The following is a 21768-nucleotide window of genomic DNA, read 5'->3' as shown; positions in this document are numbered from 1 at the left end:
TATGCAACAGAACAACTATTATATCTATATAAATCAATCTGGAAGGGCTCTGATCGATCTACTTTGCTACAAGCAGCCCTAAAACTCTTCAATGTGAAAATACAAATGGTGCTTGTTATTAAACAAGTGAAACAACGTGAAATCAAAGTTGAAATAATAGGTTGTTTACTTCTTTGAATTGAATTTCTGTAATCACTTCAATATTTCCTAACTTAAGTTTGATCTTATAACAATGCCAAGATATGGGCAACTTGTCATTGGCCCAGCAGGAAGTGGAAAGGTAAGTGATTTTTTAAAATTTCTAATGGTGTCTAATGCTATTAAAGCTAACGTGAATAATGAAGATTTAATTTTTAAAAATACTTTTGTAAATAATTTGTGTAATTATTGATACCAAAATCTCAGAACATTATAATAGAGTATCAGAAAATTTCAGATGTTAATTATATCCATTTTTATGAATTTTAATTGCAAAAGATGAGTTTTTGCATACTGTATGTTATTTCCTGATACTTCATGACAGCTTTAACATATCTAAAATTTAAAATTTCAGTCAACTTATTGCAGTAATATTGTGAAACATTGTGAGGTTTTAAGAAGAACTGTACATGTAGTCAATTTGGATCCTGCTGCTGAACATTTTGACTATCCTGTTTTAGCAGGTAAAAGTTTCAGTTCTGGCAATGATCAAGATAACTTTGTTTTATCAAGGTTTCCACTTTTCACACTTTTCTAAGGAAAATGCATATTGTTTGTGGAATAGATAATAATCCGAGACACTGTGTGTAAGCCTTTTCATTGAAAAATCCCGAAATGGCTTGAACTGTTTTCATTAGACCAATTATAAGATTAAAATTAGGATTTAAATATCATTTCAATACATTATAGATATAAGGGAATTGATTAATGTTGATGATGCAATGGAAGACGACTCATTAAGATTTGGTCCTAATGGTGGACTAGTATTTTGTATGGAGTAAGTTGCTTATATATCTTTCATATTTTAATGACAGTATATTCATTATTTATTTCAATCTGCAGTTACTGCACCAACCATCCATGATCTCTTGAAATTCTTCCTTATATTGTGTTCAGTCAAATTTTCATCCAATGTCATCAAAAGTTGTCAGAATCAACACTTGTCATAACCAATGGTAAAACAATGTTAAAAGGTGGTGAACAATTCAGGTCTATTTTCAAAATAAGTATCCCAAACTACCCACATCAATAAATTGTGTTTTGAGCAGAAAATGTTATTTGTTGAATATGTTAATGACCTAGAACATCATATTCTGTACTAATTTCATAAGATCACAATTTGTAGGTGGAGACACCCTCAGAAACCCAAGAAAAAGCCATCTTTTGATTTGCATCATAACAGATTGCATATACATAGTTTAATATTTTATATTATAGATATCTAGCACAGAATTTTGACTGGTTACATGAACAACTGGATGATATAGAAGATGACTATATATTGTTTGATTGTCCAGGACAAATTGAACTTTACACACACATTCCAGTCATGAGGCAAATAGTGGATGCATTACAAAGTTGGGATTTTCGAATCTGTGGTGTTTTTGTGGTAGACTCTCAATTTATGGTGGAACCGTCCAAGTTTGTGTCAGGCGTTATGTCAGCGCTGTCAGCTATGGTGAATTTAGAAATACCTCATGTCAATGTGATGACTAAAGTTGATTTATTAAGTAATAAAGCTAAAAAAGAACTAGACAGGTTTGATATTTATTTATTCAGTTAAAGGGGTACTATGTGCACATTTCATACACGTCTTTGTCCCCATTAGCTTAGTAATTTTTAACACATCATTTCAACTGTGGTTTAAATATGTTCATAATATACCCTGTGTCGGCTTTGATAATCCATATTATATTTTTCAGTCAGAGAGGTTTTAATCACAACTTTTTTTCTGTAAAAGGAATGTTTAAGTTGAAAGCTTATCCATATTCTGCAACTAGTTATTCTTTTGATCAAAGTCATTATTTTTTATGCTTGATTTTCTATCAAGAAATATATACTCTACATACTTTCAAATTTGTCTTTAATGAAAGTAGTTATAATTGACGAAGAAAATAATAAAGCCTTTTTTATAGATATTTAGAACCAGACCTAGATAATTTATTAAGAGAAGAATTTGAAGAAACAAAATTTAACCACAGATTTCAGAAATTAAATAGTTCTCTAGCTCAGATGGTAAGTTTTGATCTTTCACTTCAGGTTCTAGTAACAGATTTTGATAAAACCTGACATGCAAATAGATTTCATATTTGTTCAATTTACATAAAAACTTCAGAATTGGTTTCAGGATATATTTTGTTCTGGTCCTGTTCAGCTTTTTTATAAGACTGGATGATTTAAGAGACTAGTTGATAGCGTCTATCTATATTTTTTTATAACTATAATTTTCTGTGACATGCTGTATTATGCCTCGTTTGATATCTGCTGTGAAAATGGCGTTAATGACTTACTTACAAATCTGAATTTTGTGCGCTAAAGTGGAAAAATTGTTAAGTGTGCACAGGCCATCATAATATTTGCTATATTTACAAGGTGAAGGTCAGAGAAGTTGTGAAAATCGTGGAATTTTTCTCCATTTTCATGACTTTCCAAAGTGGTAAATACAAGAGAAACTTAATATCCAACAAAAATTGAGTCTGTAAGGTATCAAACAAGGTAATAGTCTCAATTACAGTTTCTTGTTCTAAACAAGTTGGCTGAACTCCCAACTCTCGCAGACCATTGTTTCAAGGAAATCAAACATAAGTAAAGCTGTGAGACAGATTCCACTGTACTTTTGGGTTGCAACACAAAATCTTTTTGATTAATTATTATAGATAGATGATTATAGTTTAGTGAAGTTTATACCATTAGATGTCAATGATGAAGAAAATTTCAATGATTTATTAATACAAATAGATCTAGCTATACAATATGGTGATGATTTAGAACCTAGAGAAGCCAGGGTGAGTCATTAATACCCCATGCAGTAGGTAATGAGAAAAATTTTGTCAGGACAACAGCATAAGGATACACTCTTTCGTTTCTTGTCCAGCTACAGACTGTGCACGTTAAAGTTTCCTAAAAAAAATTGCAAAATCAAACTTCACACATTGATATTTTCTTCTAGGTAGACATTGTATTTTGTAGGTACCAGAAGATATTGATGATACAGCAGCAGACAGTGGGTTTGATGGACCTTGACATTGGGGATTTCGATAAGGAACATTTTTAAAGGACCTGTAAATTTTTAAAAAATACATTTTCCAAGGAGTGTTGTGTGGTATTACCTGGTGTTTGAGAATTAGGTCACCTTAACCAATAGTACCAAAACACATTATATTTACTGAACTGGAGTAGCAAAATTAATTAGCTATTGGAATATAAGTTCAAAATATGACTCTCCAATAATATGATGTGTAAAACTGTTTTAGTGTCCTTTTATGTAATATAGAAAAGATCATTGCTTATTAAAGCTGAATATGCAATAATGTGAATTCATTGAAGGAATGTAATCTGAACAAGAAAGACAATAAATTTGTTGCTTATTTTAAAGGTTGACAGTTGATTTACAGCATTGCGAGCTCTCCAAAGTTCATTCAAGCTGTAATCAACAGGCTTTTCACAGATTATTTGGTGGATGGTATACAATGAGTAACTGGTAGCGATTGTAATTTTGCAGTCATTGGTGAAGAGTTGGGTCATCTCAATCTAGGTATAAATCAGATTTTCCCAGATGCTGCCAGTTACTAGCAATTGTTGAAAATCCAGTTGCTCTCAGATTCTGCCTGTAACATGGTCTGCCTGTTTTCTAATGATACTTTTAATGACTAAAGTGTAATATACAGTCAAAATTTTATACATTTTCAAAAGAAATTTCATTCAATATTCAGTAACCAAACTTAAGTAGCTACAATTGAGCACTTGTTCATCCCAATGAATATTCAATTATTACACAACACATTTTATACATCTAAAAATCTTTTTATTAATAGAAAATAACAAAAATAACAACTCTCATTAACATAAAAAATATTACAATATTTCATGAATAATTATCAGCTAATTAAAAATGGATACTAATACTAAGAAAACTATTACAAAAGCAGAATCAAAACTTTCTTCACAGTTTTTCATATTTTCACATATAAGTATTATCAAGTAAAGAAATTTTATGCACAAATGGGACTTTGTCAAACATAAACATGAGAAGTTTTGTTTAAGTAAGATCTGTGTTGAAATGTGGAGCATTCATAATAAAAATGCCCTATATGATAAAATCACTGTCACAAATTTTAGCACTTTATCAGACAAGATTGGTAAATATATAGGTTAAGAGAATGAGATACTGACCAAAATTTCAACACGCTACTCCCCTGTAGGCTTTTAACCATGAAATAATCGGAAAATTGTAGTTAACCAGTGTAAATAATTGTCTACCAGTAAATAATAAATACAAGTCAATTGTAAATAATATGAAACCAGTCAATTGTACACTTTAACTGTTAAATGTAAGTAATGTTTTAAGAGTCGGTACCAAAGTTTACCAGTCAGATATAAATGGTAGATTACCAGTAATTTAAGGTTACTGTAAATGTAGGTTTACCAATTCAATGTAAAAAATTGAGTTATGATTTAATAGTACATTGTAAGTGATGGTCAACCTCTATCACAGCTAATGCTTTAAAATATCAACAAAAATCTAAATACTAATAATTTTTGGCTAAAATATCTCAACATTTGTCTTAACGCAATTTGAGAATGAGAATCCAAAGCGTTGTATGTCGCAAACAGATAAAAATTAAATGGATTGTAAAGAGGTTTTTTTACATTTTTTATGTGTATCAGGGACAATGATAGCATCAATTTGCAACATTCAAATTTTCATTCCAACGTCTGTTGTTTATACAATTCCATTAAAACTATGTGTTTGATGACGTCACTAATCACAACATATACTTTATCACATAAGGCCTTTCATGATTAGTGACATCATCAAACACTTATTTTAAGTGAAAAGCAGGAACCACAGATATCTGTTTGAAAATCAGAATGGTGCAAATTGATGCTATCAGTGTCTCTGATAGACTAATATAATTTAGAAAAACATCTTTACAATCATTTTAAGGCATCAACTTTCATATCTGAATAATAAAAAGTCAATACTTTTACTCTTTTTCTGACATGGATGTCATGTTTTAAATCATACCTGAAAATAAGCTTTATTATATGGTAAATAAAATATTTTCTAACATATATGTTCATTTTAGAGCACTTCAAAACCACATTGATTGGAAGGAATATTATGATCAGGAAATAATCGGAGGTATAGGTTCAAATTCCTTCAATCTTTGGTTTCAATGCCCTGCCTTAACAGCGACATCTGACAAAATACTCATTACAGCCAAGCTCAAATTCTTTAACAATTATGGTCATTCATTTTGATAACCACAGTCACAGAGTGGTATCTGGTGTTTCCAGAAAAGTCATCATGTCTCCTCCTTAGTAAGTAGTATGGTACTTCTAGTAAATTTAACACCAATCATTTTTGGCAATTACATTAATACAGTTGAAAGTCACAAAGTTTTGCAACAAAGCAAGCAGCAGTCATTTTTGAAACTTTCCATCATATTTGAGGGCTTTATCCTCCGCAAACATCTTTAGTAACTGATCCTGTTGAGATAGCTGTGTTTCAAATTTAACCACTAAAGACTCTAAATCTTTGATTGCCTGATCTTTTTCTTTTAAAGCATGTAACGCCTTCTTTAATTTATTATTGGTTTCTTCACAATGACTACAGCTTGCCTGAAAAATATACCAAACAAAAAACAATGCAAACATTCTTACAAATAGATAAGATTAAGCCAGGTGTATTTAGGGAGGAGCCATAGCAATAAAATTCTGTTCATCCAATGAGACTATTAGGTCAGTTATAAGGTTTCTGTATTATCAGCTTACCATTTTTACCAACTACCTCTTAGGCTGACCCAAAAAATCCAAAATGAGTCTTTGGGTTGTATGCAGCGCTCTTACCTTGACTAAAGTTGAACTTTGGCTGAAGTCGAACTTTACAAAGTTAGGATTAAGGCTTTCATTTTCTACATTTGATAGCCAAATTTAAGCACGACTTTCATAAAGATCAACCGGTGCATACCTAAAGTTCGACTTAAGTCTAACTTTGGTCAAAGTTTAGGTAAAGTACAAGCGCTGCATATGGCCCTTAGTTTATCAGTTGACATAACAATACAACAGAATCCAGCTTAGTCATAATAATTATTTAGTTTAATGGATATATCGTCTTATATAGAGATTCTATTCTTTAGTCATGGTTTCTGGTAAGTCCAACTGATGAATATATATGTACTTATTGACCAAGTTTGAGACTTTAAATTTATGTCCATTCTAAGAGGTAGTATTCTTTTAAATACAAGCTAGTGAAAAGATATCATTTAAGGCATTTTGTACCGTAGAATATTCTTGTTCTCGAAATAATTCTTATGGCTATTTCAAACTTGCAGGTGAATCCAACAGCGCAAATCAATTAGTTATGAGTAGAGGGACTCTGTAGAATATTCTTCTTGTCAACTTCTCACTCCTGTTCATAGAGTTTGCTTATTGAACTCTGCAGCATGTAATTAGCTTTAGTCCAAATTAACAAAATATAGCTATAATGAAATGAAACTAAACTAACCTGTTTGGGTTTAGATAAAGATTTAATTTTAGAACGCAACATATCAGCTTCATCTTGTATCTTAGCCAATTCTTTAGTTAACTCTTCTAACTGTTGTTGTCTTTCCCATGAATTACCTTGTAATGCATCAGCCATATGCTGTTTTATTTTGGCCAATTTTTCATCTCTTGCTTTGATTTCCTGATTTTTTTGAATATTTATAGCTGCCAATTTTTCTTCATGCTGATAAAAAAAAATTTGCATTGTCAAAGGAACTATAAAAGATTTTGATATTTTTTAATGGTTAAAGTTCTGTTCCAAACTTTGATCTTATTAGCCTATTTTCTCATCAGCGCATATCGTACAATTCTGCATCCAGTGCATCCAGCCAATATTGACATATTTTGAATAAATCAAGGGCAATAACTCAAAAATCTTTTAATGAAAATTGGTAAAATTGAACTCATTGTGATTTTATCAAAATACAAAGGCACACCAAATTTTGCAAAAAAATCCAAAAGTATCTAGTTTATTTTGCATAAATTTACATTCATAAGTGCATTATGATATATTTAGACTATGTCAAGGGCAATAACTCGAAAACCTTGGAGTGAAATTGAACTCATCATGATCTCACCAGTATGCATATGCATGCCAAGATTTGTAAAATTCGAAAATCTGTAGTTTCTATTACATTCACAAGTGCTTTTGGATATATTTTGACCTTGTCAAGGGCAATAACTCAAAAATTATCAAACGAAAATACATGAAAATTGAACTCATGGCATTTGCATCTATATGCCTACCTCTTTTTTTAATTTTTCAAATTTTCTGTCACTTTCCATTTTTAATGAAGTAATCTCAAGTCGAAGTTTTTCTACCAATTCGGATGAGTCGAGTAATTTTTGTTTGGTATTTTCATGTTGACCAAGTTCTACAGATAATTGATTTTTAAAGTCAGCTTCCTATAAAAAAATATATTTTTAACATTTTTAATAACTTCATATGAAAGTGAACACAAAGTATAGTAAGAAAATGACATTTCAATCCTAAAGAAAGCTTTATGCTAACAAACTTACACATTTAAAAACAAAAATATGAAATGTAGTTTGTCTGCAATTTTGTAAACATGAACAGAAGTGATGATGAACAACAGTTAAAGTTACAGAGTGATATCAATAATCTCCCAAACAGATGATAAAACTAACATGATTACTCTGTAATCCACTATGCTATACAGTGTGCAATAAGAGAAATTTCAAGGATATAGGAGGATCGCACAATATAATCTGGTACAAAAATTGAGGTTGTGCCTCATTGATATGATTACAAGCCTGAGAGGTTGTCCCTTTCGACCAGAGGACCAGGCTAGAGTAATATAATGAATATATCATATTGTACCTTCTTTATAAGATCATTTTCTAATGATGAAATATTTTCTTCTTTTAGTCTTATTTCTTTTTTTAATTCTTCAATTATCTTTAATAATTCTTCTATTCTATTTTTCAATTCTTTCTCTCTACCCTAAAATAGTTTGAAGTATTTTTTAAGGAATTACGCGATTTTCATACATCTCTAGTATTTCTGAAGACTATTTACATATATTCAAGATTGAAATCAACCCCCTAATATGGTGCACCTGTCCCTTTAAAATATTGTCATATTGTATTAATGGTTTTGAAAGTAAATGATGATAATTATAATGTCCATTGTTAAGTTCTTGTTAAGTGTAGAAGAACACAGTTGGATATTAATTCTGATAAGAGATATGGATGGCTTAAACTGATCTCTAGTAGCTAGTAAAGCAAATAATAAGAAACTTTATATATCTCTTTTACTTACTAAAGCCTCTTTCAGATCTTTCTTTAGGCTGAGGTCTGGAGATCTATTTGTGGCCTCTGACTGTGTTGATTTTGACGAGCTCTTTCTCCGTTCTTCAAAATGTTCATGAGGCGTAAACGATGGCACTTCTTTAATATAGGATGGTGGAGGTACAGACATAGCACTACCTTGAATACCACGGATTGTCGTGTCCATTGTCACATCTGATAAGTTTGTTAGTCTTGGAAGATAATTTTTTTTATCCAGGGCAGTCACACTGTGACGGACTGCTCCTAAAGGACGAGTTCTACTCCTTGAAGACTGCATTGTTTATTTTAATGACCTGTTAAATAGGCCTTGCCACTCCTAATTGATATGTACCACTATATGATATACTAAACTAATCATCTCCTTAAAACACAGTACCAGTATTTCTTTTTCACTTTCTATATTATCTGAAATACACTAAGATGGCTTAATTCAAATTGCAGTGCCAGTGAGGTGTATTGAATATTTTCTGCCATTTCAAAAATATTCAAAATGAAACTTTCAATTGTATTGTTTTTGGGTCCATAATAACTTGATAAGACATGGTCTATGTATAAGAATCACAGGCATCTGTTTCTATCAATAGTTTACTCTATCTACATAGTACTATATAAATCATAAGATTTGATTTGGTGATTTTGCTTTTGAAATAAGAACACTTCCCCACTCAGAAAATTTAACTGAAATTATTCCCCAATAATGTTGTCATTGTTTGACGTTTTAATAAAACTAAAGCCAATCTAAGACTCACAGTAGTAGGTCTATCATTTGGAGCTGAAATTCACGCAAAAATGATTCAAAATCATATGGGAAAAATATAATCCTGTATGTACTCTGTACTCATTGTAAACATAACTGCATTCTCTTCTTGCTTGCAAAATAACAAGTGCTTGTCGTAAAAATTCAGAATAATTCGGTTGGGGCAATATCAAAATGTCATTCAAGATAATTTCTTGTAGATTTTTTTCAATGTGATTATAATACAAAGAAAAAAAATTGTTACGTTTACAAAATAAAAGTAGAAAAGGCGTCATGTTTCCATGTTGATCAGATTCGCACTGTATTATTTTAGCACCACTGATTGGATGAAATCATGTATATCGGGGAGATAACTCAATTTAATTTGTTCAGAAATTAGACTACAAGACAGTGTTTAATGTACCTGAATGGGACCAGAAAATATAGTTGGGAGTATCGATTTCGTGTTCATCGATCTTTTTACCGAAAGAGCTTACAAAACATGATAAAAACAACTTTAATGAGTATCAAACAAAGAAGCACAGTAAAAATGTCATTAAAATCGTGAATGCGTAGGCTATTTCAGTCGGCGATTTGTTAAAATAAAAATATTCCTTTTTTCTTTGGTATCTTCTGAACTGTTTTCGGCTTCATCTGAAATGAATAATGAATGAGCCTTAGCCTAGGTAGAACGATATAAACCATCAGGTATCCGTATGTAGTAGGCCTAATGCGAACCAGGTCGAGATAACACCTTCGGATAGGCCCACTTTAAGCGATGCAGTTCGTATGGGCTGACATGGAAAAACGGAGAAGATGCAGTCCTGTGTAGCTGCTTGCTATGAACCAACTATAGACCTAGGCCTATGTCTGTGTTCCAAAGTATTTGCACATCACACTTACTACATAAAGACATAAATCATTTAGTCAGTTGGAAGGGTCAATATATCGAGTCCAGCGTGTTGTAAAAGTTAAAGATCTATGTACCAAATAGTTAAAATTAGCCTACATATTGCACACTGCACGACATTGCTCATTTCCAAAAGGAGCAGAAAATAGGAACTGAGACATTTAACACCATTTTATATATTTTTGCTGAATTACCTGCGTGCAGGTTCCGGGTGGAATAAAAACACTAGGATCTTTAATTCCTGATGTGAGATTCACAAAACCAGATGCATGCATTTGCGATACTGAAATAATAAAACAACAACAAAGATTTGAAAACAAAAATATGTTCATATCATTTATTTCAAGGGTATGATACTTTGGCAGATCAGATCTGCTAGAATATGATCAATCACTGAATTAAGTCGAACCAAGTGTACAGACGATTGAAAAATTGAAAAAATAAGCTGCCCATTGACTGAATCTTGTCGTCTATCTGAGCGTTTGGAATTTAACACCATCCAGACGCAGTTTGCATTTGCAAACACATATCCTCGAAGGAACCGATCAAATGCATTGAATTGCTAGCCCGCCCGAGTTAAAGGGACAGATTCGCCAATTTCGGGGGTTGATTATGAAATAAATAAAAGTAAATAAATAGTCTTCAGACGTTCTAGAAATATTCGAAAATCGCATAATTTCTTCAAAAATACATCAATTTTTTTCTATATATATAAGTCTTTTCTATATGGCAGAGTTTCAAGAAAAGACAAGTCGTCTTTTTTAACTTTCTATAGATTATTATAAAAAAACGGATGGCGAACTTATCCCTTTAACTTGTACTTTTATGTAAGATAGGCATACTGGGCTTTTATAGTATAACATCACATCTTTTTATATTATATGCGGTCAGTCCGGATCACCTAAAAAAAGATTGTCTGGCTTTCCAGGAATATTTACGGTACTTTCCGACTGTTTTTTCAAAAGCCATCGCTTTCCCCAATAAAATTGATATGGTATTCTCATTACTGACCTCCTTGCGCTTGACCATCAACTAAAACTTCAGCGATAGGAATACAGTTGTCCGCCGTTGTGACCACAGTGATCATTGTTCCATTAACATTGAGAGAAAAAGCCATTGCAGGTAAATTGTTCCCATCTATTCCGTAATAGAATTTTCCCTTTGGCTGAGCATCCACTAAAGAATAAAAGACAATGAAATAAATGTCGACTGAAACGAAGTGTTGCAAGAGAGAAGGTTCCCTTTGGCATTGGAAGGCTTTACGTAATTGTATCTTATATAGAAACTAACGCTATGCAGCAAAATGTCACGTGATTGTGAGATTCGTAACAATTGAGAGTGGACCACTTAATAGAAAATTTAGTAAATGCTGATTGGTTGAAAAAGTGTATTAGGTCCAAAATTACAGTATGACCATACTGGGTTAGCAGGAGGACATGTAAAGAATTCAATCTAATTTGTTTTTATAAAAGCATGATAGCTTTAAGCAGCAAGCCCTTAATTGATACTGACTGGTGCGATGAGTTTTCGGTTGCAGATGTACTTACCTGGCAAGCATAATTTCATAAAAGGGTCAGTTAACGAGGAAACTGTACAATGTTTTGTATCCAAATCAACAATAAACTGGAATTTCTGAAAAAAAAAAAAAATAGAATTGATTTCATATCTGTATAGTGTTCTTCATTCCTAGGCAGTTTCTGTAAAGTTGAAAATATTGCCTCGGTAATGAATGAAGTAAATCTTTGTGTCCAACGTACAACGCTTCCGATTGTCTTTTCTTCTATCCCAGACCTATATATTATTGAGAATCAAGCCGGTTTAACCCTCCCTTTCCCGAAATCTAATCACTACTATTTGTTAACTGATAATACATTTTATCGATTAGAATCATCATTTTACGAAGTTTTATGCTTTATCTGGCGTTTTTACTAACATTTTGTCCCACTTATTGTAATATGAAACATAATAAACTTATACCTACCCTAGAATAATCATATATGATTTTATAATTTTTTTCTCCCTGTGGGGTACTTTCAGATGTAACATAGGCTATTCTTTGATTCTTCTCATCGTAAGATATACGTACCATCGACTATAATATTTAAAAAAAATATTAATTTAATGGTAAGAAAAATATCAATGGTTTATCAATCGTTTAACGGTAAAACGAGACTATCCGTCTTATTGATGGAGGGTTAAATGATATAATATAACACTGACTCGTAAATCATTGACTAATCAGGATACAGTACCTAGAACATCTTCACAATGGTCAAGATATAACGAACTTTGTCTTATACCTTGATTACATTAGACACTGTTCTTTCTCATGGAATGCAGTAACCTCATCCAATCTCTCTTTGTCTACGTATAACTTCGACGAAACAGAAGAGAGGAATTGTTTGGGCGTCAGAGACTTGAAATGCAGCGATTTGTCTGGATTGTACACCAGCGAATACAGCCAATCGACAGAAAGACTGTGAACATTATGACTTATTGTTAACAGACTTTCTGTCGAGGCCTCTGATAATCTATATTCGAAAACATACAAGCCAATGAATCGTTGTATTTACAAACTTCCAAGATACAAGAAAGGTGGCTATTGCAGTCAAGGTATAAGACGAAATTCGTAATAGCTTGACATTGTGAAGATGTACAAAGAAAAATACTTACAGTTCTCACACTAGGAATACCACCATCTACTATACCAATAGTTGAACCTTGTTGACCTTCCCATTGTGAAGGTGTACAACATCCCGGTTTACTAGGTTCTCCAATAACAACACCAACAACAACAACTGCTACCACTAAACAATACTTCATCATTTCAGCAATCGCTTTAACAACGAACAGCTACCTTTAAACAACTTGCCTATGCCTTGATGTCTACAGACCAATCTTAAGATATCATTAAATTTTGACTATTTATTGTAAATTTTATTATCAGTTGATACCACTGATGATAATTCGTCACTATTTCATGACTTCCATACGCCCACAATAAATGGTGGACGAAAAATGCCGTCGCCACAATCCGTTATGTGGGTAAGTCAGAATTGACATTTCCACTTGCTCTTTGCAACATATTCAGCTTTACGGAAACTGCCGAGAATTGCCGAATGATAAAATCATGGTGTTCAATAGTTCCCCTTTTTACCCGAACTGTATGTAAATGGTCAAGTGATCTGTTCAGTAAGAACAGTGTTTTGGGTTCGTCAAAACAGCTTATTAGCACCACAGAAGCTACACTTTTAATCTAAACTTAAAACTTGAAATAAATTTCATATACTTATGTGGATTGGTGGGATTTAGGACGAGTTGGAAGAAGATGATATTTTCTGACATCAACTGACAACTCTCTTCTTGGCACTTACAATAGAAAACTTACTATTTGGCACTTATCAATTACTATTTTGCTACTTTACCAGATTTCCCTTATATTCAAGGCTGTGATTAAGAAAGATGGCTACCTGATGTTAATGCAATATAATATTTAATGTTATCAATATCTGACGGTATCAAATCATATGATTTGTAATAGTATATAGTAAATTACTAATATCGATATAATCTATAGCTGATAATTTTAAGAATATCGGACAAAAATAACTTTTATTCCCACGTTTTCTTTTCTACTTTGGACGCAAACCAAATAACATCTAAAGCCAATTATTACAACAAGTCATTAAATTTATGCATTTTTTAAAAGAACATCGATAACATTTCCATTCGGCAATCCCCAGTTTGAAGAGACTCTAGAAGTTATCTGAATTTTATGAAGAAGACATTGACCAAGGGAAATCTTTGAATGATACCCGTGTATCGTGCTATTGCATCCGATATTGTTCTATTACTAATTAGCATCTTTATATAACAACATATTTTGGAATGCTGGTAGCAGACAGGAACAAGATCGGATGGTTTTTGATTTCCGACAATGCAGGCATCTTCATTCATCGGGTAATCAGGCAGCTATGCAGAGGATATGCAACAACATAATCTACATTTAAAAAAATATATGGAACACGCCAGTTGTCATAGTACTTCTGTTAAATGTATATACAAAAATTGTAATACATCCAGATAACATAATGTGCTACAGGGCGAATCTTAGGTGATACATTCCAACAGTTTTATATAGAAGCATTCACCTATCATATACAGAAAGGTTGAAGATCAAAGAAAAAAAAATTGCGTTCTGGTTGGATTGTACTCAATTAGCTCAATTGCAATCCACTCAAATCTTTGTCAACTCAGTGATACAAGAAAAATGTCTATTGCATATATGTCTATTGTATATGAAAATAATACTCTTTCAAATACCATAAAATGCAGATTTCATTGCCTTTGAATTCTCTGAACATCCAGGAACGACAGTGCCCCCATCCCCGCCGCAAATAATTTCTGGAAGTTTCAACGTAGGCTTCTATGTCATTTTCCATTATAGTGGTGATATATAAGGTCCCACCACAAAGCTAAGTACAGTAATGTGAACTAGTTCAACATATTACAGTCATATTATATTCTATTTACATTAAGGGTATTCTTGCGAAATCTTGATAGGTTATAATGTAGGTCGTTTACTGTTTGTACAATGAACGAAAAAGAACATTAAATCAGTTTTTTACATAAGAGATAAGCAGAAAAGGAGAAATATTGAAGGTTGAAGGCAAACTGCAAATTAAGGTAAGTTGTCTTTTTGTCAGTTATCACTGTGCAGTATGTAATTGAATCACTCTTTCCTGTACAGTCCTCGTCTTCACAATGTCAAGCTACATGTATTACGAACTTCGTTCTTATGCCTTGACTATAATAGCCACTATTCTTGTATCGCAAAATGTAGCAGTTTGATGTATGCTAACGAATATAGCCAATCCGAACCCTTCACAGAATGGCTGTAAACATAATGGCTTTGTGTTTACAGAATCTCAATCGAAGTCTCTGATTGGCTAGTTTTTGCTAGCGTACAATCCAATCAAATCGCTTCATTTACAAACTTCCATGATACAAGAAAGGTGACTATGGCAGACAAGGTATAAGTAGTCCTACGAAATTCGTCATAGCTTGACATTGTGGTCGTCAAAATATAGATCCTGTGTTATAGAGGTTTTAGCCATGTATTTTCGAGGAAAATTCGACATGAACTTTCACGTATTGTATTATGTTGTCATGTTGCAACAGGTACCTTGTATTGTCATGTAGTACTTTCATACAGTGACTATTGCAGAGCTTAGTCATTGTTGTGGCTTTGTCCTAACATAGTGTTACAACAGTGACTTTATGCTGTCCTATTGCAGATGAAGCAGTTATCCTTTAATGTATAGTGATCCAAACATTGGTCTTAATCCATAACCGCAAGCAAAAGTCACCTTGACCTACTTCCATTCGCCCCAACTGTAAATGGGTGTGGCACAATCTGACACAAAGAAATGTCACTATTCATGTACAAAAAGGTCAAGGTCAAGGTCATTGAAATTTGATAAGGAAAATTAGTCACAGTTTTCTTATATCGCATAGTCATATCGTAAATATTGAATAGGTCGCTTGTCTATAAAAAATCAAGCAGTAATGAGACTAAGTGAGATTAAGTTTTCTTGTTCGTTGAGTGTTATTTCTAAGGTTAATAGGCCTAACTGTGTTCATTTTTGGAACAATGAAAATAAAGTTTGTTAAAGGGACGTAGTCGTCCTATCGGTTTTGATTGACCAGTTGAAAGATCTGAAATTGAGCTTAACCTTAAAATTCGACTCCCGGTTTTCTTGCAATGTAATACGGAAAATCTATAGACATTTCTTTTGTCGTCACCGCCAGGTCTATAAAAGCCTCCCCTACCCCTTGTCTAAGTAGCAATTGCCATACAATCAACTCAAGGCGGAGGACTACTTTTCTTTTAAACTTTAATTCCAGTGGGAGACCTTAAAAAAATGGCGGTTCAAGAAGGCATAGATTATGTATCAGAACTGATATCCAAATACGTACCAGATGAGATACACAACTATATACCAGAGTCTATGATTTCCAGAACGTTATTGGTTGGAACCACCACAGGAATCCTGGCATATCTCATCTTTAAAAAACGGTACAAGCTGCCACCAGGACCATGGTCTCTACCAATAATAGGCCACAGGATGTGTAAGCATTTGTTTATTCAATATATGCTATGCGATGCTAGTTAGTAATTGAAAATTCAAAGCTTTATGAACTGACAAACAATAGTCGAGTCGTTCAATAGCAGATAAAGGATTTGAGGTCGTGTATAAGGAACACTTATAATTTCCATGTCGATTTCAATGGTTCCTGGAATTTTTGAAGAACTTTAAAAAACTGACGTCACTATCGGAAATTTCATTCAAATGGTTCAAAAAAGAATCCATGTTTGAAGTGTTACTAAAATTCGTTGGTACCTAGCAAAGATGCAAGCTGGATATTGAACATCTATCAGGCATAATTTCCTCATTGCTCACTGTCTGACATTGTCAGCAAAAGAATTGCGTAAAGCTCCATCGTTTCCATTTTTTTTATTTACATATTTATTCAATTGCAGTCGCATCAGATGAAAACATAGCGAGAAAATGGTTTGATCTTTCTAAAATATATGGGCCAGTTCTTACTGTGTATATGGGTAAGAAATATTATTTGCCTACGTTCGTTAATTAATAAGTTTTAGATTTGTGCAAACAAAAAGAAGACGTTATAGTGCTTTGCATGGGTAAAGATCTGATTTGTACTTCTGCAAGACCCAAAGAGGCAGTCAATTATAGGTTTAGATATCCCACAATTCGTTATATTTACATGACACGCTTTGATTGGTTTGAAATATCATTATTAGGACGTGCCTTTGGAAGAAAACTATTTAGATTACTATGTAGACAAGAAATATCAGAAAAGAAAATTATATTATTGACTGACTATGGGTTGATGATACTGTTTTCAGGACCCAGTCCAGTTGTTGTTTTGAATAATATAGAGAGTGTGAACGAGGCTTTATTAAAGAAAGGTGCCCAGTTTGCTGGAAGATTTGCTTTTTACAGTGGTGAGTGTATAATCCAGTCTAAAACAACGTTGTCAAAGTGTGGTAGTTTGTATACGTACGAATGGAACAATAGACGTTAACAAACGATAAACAGTATATGCTTTCAATGTGGGTAAATTTGAGGTCCATTGCCAATTTAACATGGGATGTATAATATACATACAGAGTTTTAAATCGATCTATGATATTTTAAAATGTTATGTGTATCAGGAACACCGATAGCATCAATTTGCATCATTTCAATTATCAGTCAGACGTCTGTGGCTCCTACAATTCCATAAAAAAAAATAGGTTTTTGATGACACCACTAATCGAATGCCCTTTTTACAATACAAAACCTCTTTACAATCTCTAAGATGTTTAAAGACCTATACAGAAAATTTGAACGTTGTTTTATTCTTTCAGCCGATCAGCTGTTTCATAATAGTGAAGATATCATATTTAGTCGCTATAGTACAGGATGGAAACTTCGAAGGAAAATTGCTTCAAGAGCTATTAGGTAGGCTTTGATAAATCCCTTATGGTCTCATGGTCTCATGTTTTGATAATGTTTCATTAAAATGCAGATGTTTTCAGCCAAAACCAATAAAGCGGGAGCGGACAATGTTCCATGGTTAAAGAGTTATTTCAATCAATTCCTAATTTAATGTCGTCAAGCCTTATGAAATAGTATTATCACGGGGCAGATACAGATTCAGCATGTAAATGCTAACAGCTTTTGTAATTTTCCAATAGATTGTTTATGGTTAATGGTAATTTTAATCAGAAAATCGAAGATGCTGTGAAAAAGACAGTCGACACCATGTTGAAAGAAAAGGGAGCTTTTGATCCCAAACCTTACCTCTTTTATACAACATTGAATATCATAGCTGCTATGTGCTTTGGAAAATGGTATGTATACTATGGTCTGTTTTCACTAACATTTAGAAAATGTCCCATACAGAAAAGCTGCAACTGAAATTTTGCGCCGTATATATATTAGAAAGAAAATGGCACCTGACATTCTCAAAATGTGATGAAAATGTGGACAATAGCACCAAGAAGTTTTAAAAGTACGTTCAGATATCGGATACTACTTAATATGACCAATGATCGTTACTGTATCAGTACGGTACACCACAAAATAATATAATTGTGCTCTTCCATTACCAGCTACCCCCAGTATATCTGTTAGTAATGCCCTTGCTATTGTTAAATCCTCGGTCAATTAAATAGGGAGGAGGCCCTTAGGCGGATTATTTTCATGCATGAGGGCCCTCATAGACATTCATAGCCGACAGAGCCCCATTTTCTTAAGTAAGGGCATAATGTTGCCCTTGACGGCATAAGTTGTGAACTACTTTATATTGTGTGTTAACCTTTAAGATACCTACTTTGGTAAACAAAATGTATTTTGGGGAGGGAGGGGGGGGGGGGGGGGGGGGTACCTCAAGGGTAAGTCCCCTTAGACTTGGCCCAACCTGTCTGTATGGTAGTTGATCCACTGCTTGTTATCATTGTAAAAAGATCGTATGTGTTACTTTCTTACTCTGTAGCTATGGTTACGAAGATAAGGAATATAGAGATTTATTAAGAGATTTGGATAGGTTTGGTGAAGTGAATGGTGATGGCTTTGTATTTGAGAATATTTTTCCTTGGTTTGCTGGATTATACAAGACTCGTCGATATCGACAGTTAGAGGTCATAACAAATGGTTTCATAGCATTTATAGAACAAAAAGTCAATGTACACAAAGAAAAGTTTGTTCCAGGTACTTTATCTTAGGATTCACTATTTAAACTTCTTGCATTGTGTTCCTTTAAGCTGGCAGGAATTGATTGCCAAGAATGTCTTGTACATATATATACATGTCCACTTCAATACACCAACAAACTAATTAAAATCGCGATGTTTCATGATCTGACGATATTCGCCTTCAAGTCATGTTCTGTGGAATTTAGACCATATTCACTTATTGTAAATCGTTTATTAAAGAACTCAATATGGTTGGTTGAATATTAAATGACCCAGAGCAGAAGTCACCCGCAGTCTATTCTCTGTTTTATTTCTTATTTCATCTCCTAACACCAACAACCCATACTTTGCTAATAAAATAGCGAATTCAAACTGCGAGGCCCCAGGATTAAAGAAGACTGTTTCTTATAATACACAGTATTCTATGTTCGTTTGTCGAGATATAATATTTTTTCCACATTGCAGGACAAATTCATGATTTTACTGATAGTTTACTACAAGCTGCTATAGAAATTGAAGCTGAAGGAGAAGACAATATGACAAATTTTGAACCGATCCATATTGTGCTTACCGTTCTTGATATATTCTTTGGTAAGAAAGATTATATGTTGTGGGCAGAGTTGTGAGTCTACAAGTCGAAGTATCCTTGATATTCATACAAATTCTATAGATTAATAATATATTGGGCCAATAACGCCAATTGAACCTCAACCCGGTCTGTGGTGGCCCCTTTTGTATATTTGCTAACTGTTTGACATCAATTTCGGTTTGAAACGAGAATAACCTGTCATAACTCAATAAGGTACAGACGAGAAGAACGTAAAACTCCATCTAATTCATTTCAGCTGGAAACGACACATCAAGACAGACTCTTCTTTATTCTTTAATGTACACCATTGGTGTACCCGGTATCCAACAGAAATTGCAACAAGAAGTAGATTCTGTTATTGGTAAGTAGATTCTGTTATTGAGGTATGTTCTGTTATTGGTAAGTAGGTAAGTAGATTCTGTTATTGGTAAGTAGATTCTGTTCTTGGTAAATAGATCATTTTATAAGTAAGTAAATCCGTTATTGGTAAGTACATTCCTTTATTGGTAAGTAGATTCTGTTACTGGTAAGTAAATTCAGTTACTGGTAAGTAGGTCTTATTATTGGTAGGTAGATCTTATTATTGGTAAGTAGATTCTGTTATTGGTAAGTTGGTTTTGTTATTGGTAAGTAAATCCCGTTATGGGTAAGTTGATATCGTTATTGTGTAAGAATATTCTGTTGCATGTATTTGTTAGTCTATTCTATTATTGGTAAGTCAGTTCTGTTATTGGTGAGTAGGTAGGTAGATTATGTTTTGGTCTGTATATTTTGTTATTAGTAATTAGAAGTTTACTCAAAATGGTCTAACTATTATTAGACTGTATTACTTAAAGGTAAAGATAGATATCCAACCACTGACGATAGGGACAACTTACCATATTCTAGTGCTGTTTTACAAGAAGCAATGAGAATGGGACCTGTTGTACCTGCTGGTGTACCACATACTACTACTTGTGATACTACACTGGGTAAGATTCATTTAAATCACGAGAAGAAATCCATGTTTTGATTGATTAAACAAAATGTCATTAGAATGGGACAGTGGTAGAGAACTTGTTAGATTACTATGGAGACGAATAAAACATATCAACGATGCTTGCTTCACTTTGGCTCTCTTGATTTGCCAATTATTAGCTATTTGAAGACTTTGGTATTTTTGGAGGAAGTAAAGGGTATTTTTAGCCCCTTCATTTTAACTGGAAGTTACTGTTTGAGTACGGCCAGAAGATGTTTTGCTGCTTCTTGGAGAAATACTGAAGGTTATTCATAACGTTATACTGGATATAACTAACCAAGACGAGGTTGACCCGATTGAAATTTTTATACCTCTTTAAACAGACTAATGACCATAATGCCTAATTTTATATTTTACTTCTGTTCTAGGAGAATATGAAATACCAAAGGATACAATGGTTATTATAAATCACTACGCCATGCATAACGATCCTAACAAATGGGAGGAGGTAGACAGGTTTAAACCAGAGCGTTATTTGGATGAAGATGGTAAATTAGCACCAAAACCAGAAAGTTGGTTGCCATTCAGTGCTGGCAGACGAGTATGTCTTGGAGAACCTCTTGCTAAACCTGAGTTACAATTAATTATAGCTTCATTGTTTCAAAGACTGGAATTTTCACCTGAACCAGGAACACAGATAGATATGGAACTCGTTGAGAAGAACGTTACTATTACTCCTAAACCGTTTAAAGTGGTGGTTAAGAAAAGATAAAAAATAAGACACTATATTTTATATTATCGAGTATAGGCATTATTATTTACGTTTTACGTTTGATAACATAATATATCGTTTTTATAGCTTATGTTAGTATTTTCCTATAAAAAATGCAATAATATATGTAATAAAATAATGAAAAATATATGAAAGAAAACAGGGACAACCCATTGAAAGACTGAATTGAAATTAAATTGAATTTGAAGTTGAACTATTCTGTCCCTTGAAATGCTAGTCTAACGGCGTAATTTTTGTCTTCGATTTAGATAAGGACGACGAGCAGCACCATACAGTGTGCAATTAACAAAGTTACTAGTGGACGATCTTTCCATGTCAGCCTGCATAATCTGTCACTGAATTACCTCGACCTATGTCGGGATTGATTTCTGGAACTCTAGGGTAGAATTATGAGACCGGCTGGAGCCAGGTTTGCGTTTACGATTTCTAACCTACTTATGAGATTTTTACCCGAAA

At 33.2% G+C, this 21768-nt stretch overlaps 4 protein-coding genes across 4 annotated transcripts; 2 read left to right on the top strand and 2 right to left on the bottom strand.

Annotated features, from left to right (window-relative positions):
- Positions 1-127: 127 nt before the first annotated feature.
- On the top strand, positions 128-3570 carry LOTGIDRAFT_204706 (hypothetical protein). The gene is made up of 7 exons (XM_009066393.1): positions 128-280; positions 554-662; positions 889-976; positions 1417-1737; positions 2115-2214; positions 2856-2984; positions 3169-3570. Exons 1-7 carry the CDS (start codon positions 233-235, stop codon positions 3220-3222), a joined length of 849 nt encoding a protein of 282 aa, XP_009064641.1. The 5' UTR covers positions 128-232; the 3' UTR covers positions 3223-3570.
- A 1861-nt stretch (positions 3571-5431) lies between these two features.
- Positions 5432-8803, bottom strand: LOTGIDRAFT_204705 (hypothetical protein). The gene is made up of 5 exons (XM_009066392.1): positions 8531-8803; positions 8090-8212; positions 7495-7653; positions 6710-6931; positions 5432-5823 (listed from the first exon to the last, which is right to left on the bottom strand). Exons 1-5 carry the CDS (start codon positions 8723-8725, stop codon positions 5626-5628), a joined length of 897 nt encoding a protein of 298 aa, XP_009064640.1. The 5' UTR covers positions 8726-8803; the 3' UTR covers positions 5432-5625.
- Positions 8804-10399: 1596 nt separating this feature from the next.
- Positions 10400-13031, bottom strand: LOTGIDRAFT_168508 (hypothetical protein; the record flags this gene model as incomplete). Its single annotated transcript, XM_009066391.1, has 5 exons — positions 10400-10488; positions 11217-11381; positions 11753-11837; positions 12187-12297; positions 12879-13031. Coding segments are annotated over 5 exons (603 nt in total), but the record flags the coding sequence as incomplete, so codon positions are not given.
- A 1832-nt stretch (positions 13032-14863) lies between these two features.
- LOTGIDRAFT_204704 (hypothetical protein) lies at positions 14864-21503 on the top strand. The gene is made up of 11 exons (XM_009066390.1): positions 14864-14891; positions 16113-16337; positions 16750-16827; positions 17140-17238; positions 17644-17737; positions 17974-18129; positions 18774-18988; positions 19438-19563; positions 19818-19922; positions 20398-20532; positions 20948-21503. Exons 2-11 carry the CDS (start codon positions 16130-16132, stop codon positions 21289-21291), a joined length of 1560 nt encoding a protein of 519 aa, XP_009064638.1. The 5' UTR covers positions 14864-14891; positions 16113-16129; the 3' UTR covers positions 21292-21503.
- The last annotated feature ends 265 nt before the right edge of the window (positions 21504-21768 follow it).

This window comes from Lottia gigantea (genome assembly GCF_000327385.1).
Source record: "Lottia gigantea unplaced genomic scaffold LOTGIsca_76, whole genome shotgun sequence".
In the NCBI taxonomy this organism is placed as follows: domain Eukaryota; kingdom Metazoa; phylum Mollusca; class Gastropoda; family Lottiidae; genus Lottia; species Lottia gigantea.
The sequence above is the reverse complement of the archived record's forward strand: the minus strand, read 5'-3'. Positions and strand labels throughout refer to the sequence as shown.

What these genes read in the sequence shown, in the direction of transcription:
- LOTGIDRAFT_204706 (XM_009066393.1), top strand. Translation starts at nt 233, where the DNA reads ATGCCAAGATATGGGCAACTTGTCATTGGCCCAGCAGGAAGTGGAAAG. An exon ending in GGACTAGTATTTTGTATGGA is followed by an intron (nt 977 to 1,416) that starts GTAAGTTGCTTA and finishes TTTATATTATAG; the next exon opens with ATATCTAGCACAGAATTTTG. An exon ending in ATAGTTCTCTAGCTCAGATG is followed by an intron (nt 2,215 to 2,855) that starts GTAAGTTTTGAT and finishes TAATTATTATAG; the next exon opens with ATAGATGATTATAGTTTAGT.
- LOTGIDRAFT_204705 (XM_009066392.1), bottom strand. Translation starts at nt 8,725, where the DNA reads ATGGACACGACAATCCGTGGTATTCAAGGTAGTGCTATGTCTGTACCT. An exon ending in TTGAAAAATTAAAAAAAGAG is followed by an intron (nt 6,932 to 7,494) that starts GTAGGCATATAG and finishes TTTTTTTATCAG; the next exon opens with CATGAAGAAAAATTGGCAGC. An exon ending in CTTTATCTAAACCCAAACAG is followed by an intron (nt 5,824 to 6,709) that starts GTTAGTTTAGTT and finishes TATATTTTTCAG; the next exon opens with GCAAGCTGTAGTCATTGTGA.
- LOTGIDRAFT_204704 (XM_009066390.1), top strand. Translation starts at nt 16,130, where the DNA reads ATGGCGGTTCAAGAAGGCATAGATTATGTATCAGAACTGATATCCAAA. An exon ending in AATAATAGGCCACAGGATGT is followed by an intron (nt 16,338 to 16,749) that starts GTAAGCATTTGT and finishes ATTCAATTGCAG; the next exon opens with TCGCATCAGATGAAAACATA. An exon ending in TACTTGTGATACTACACTGG is followed by an intron (nt 20,533 to 20,947) that starts GTAAGATTCATT and finishes CTTCTGTTCTAG; the next exon opens with GAGAATATGAAATACCAAAG.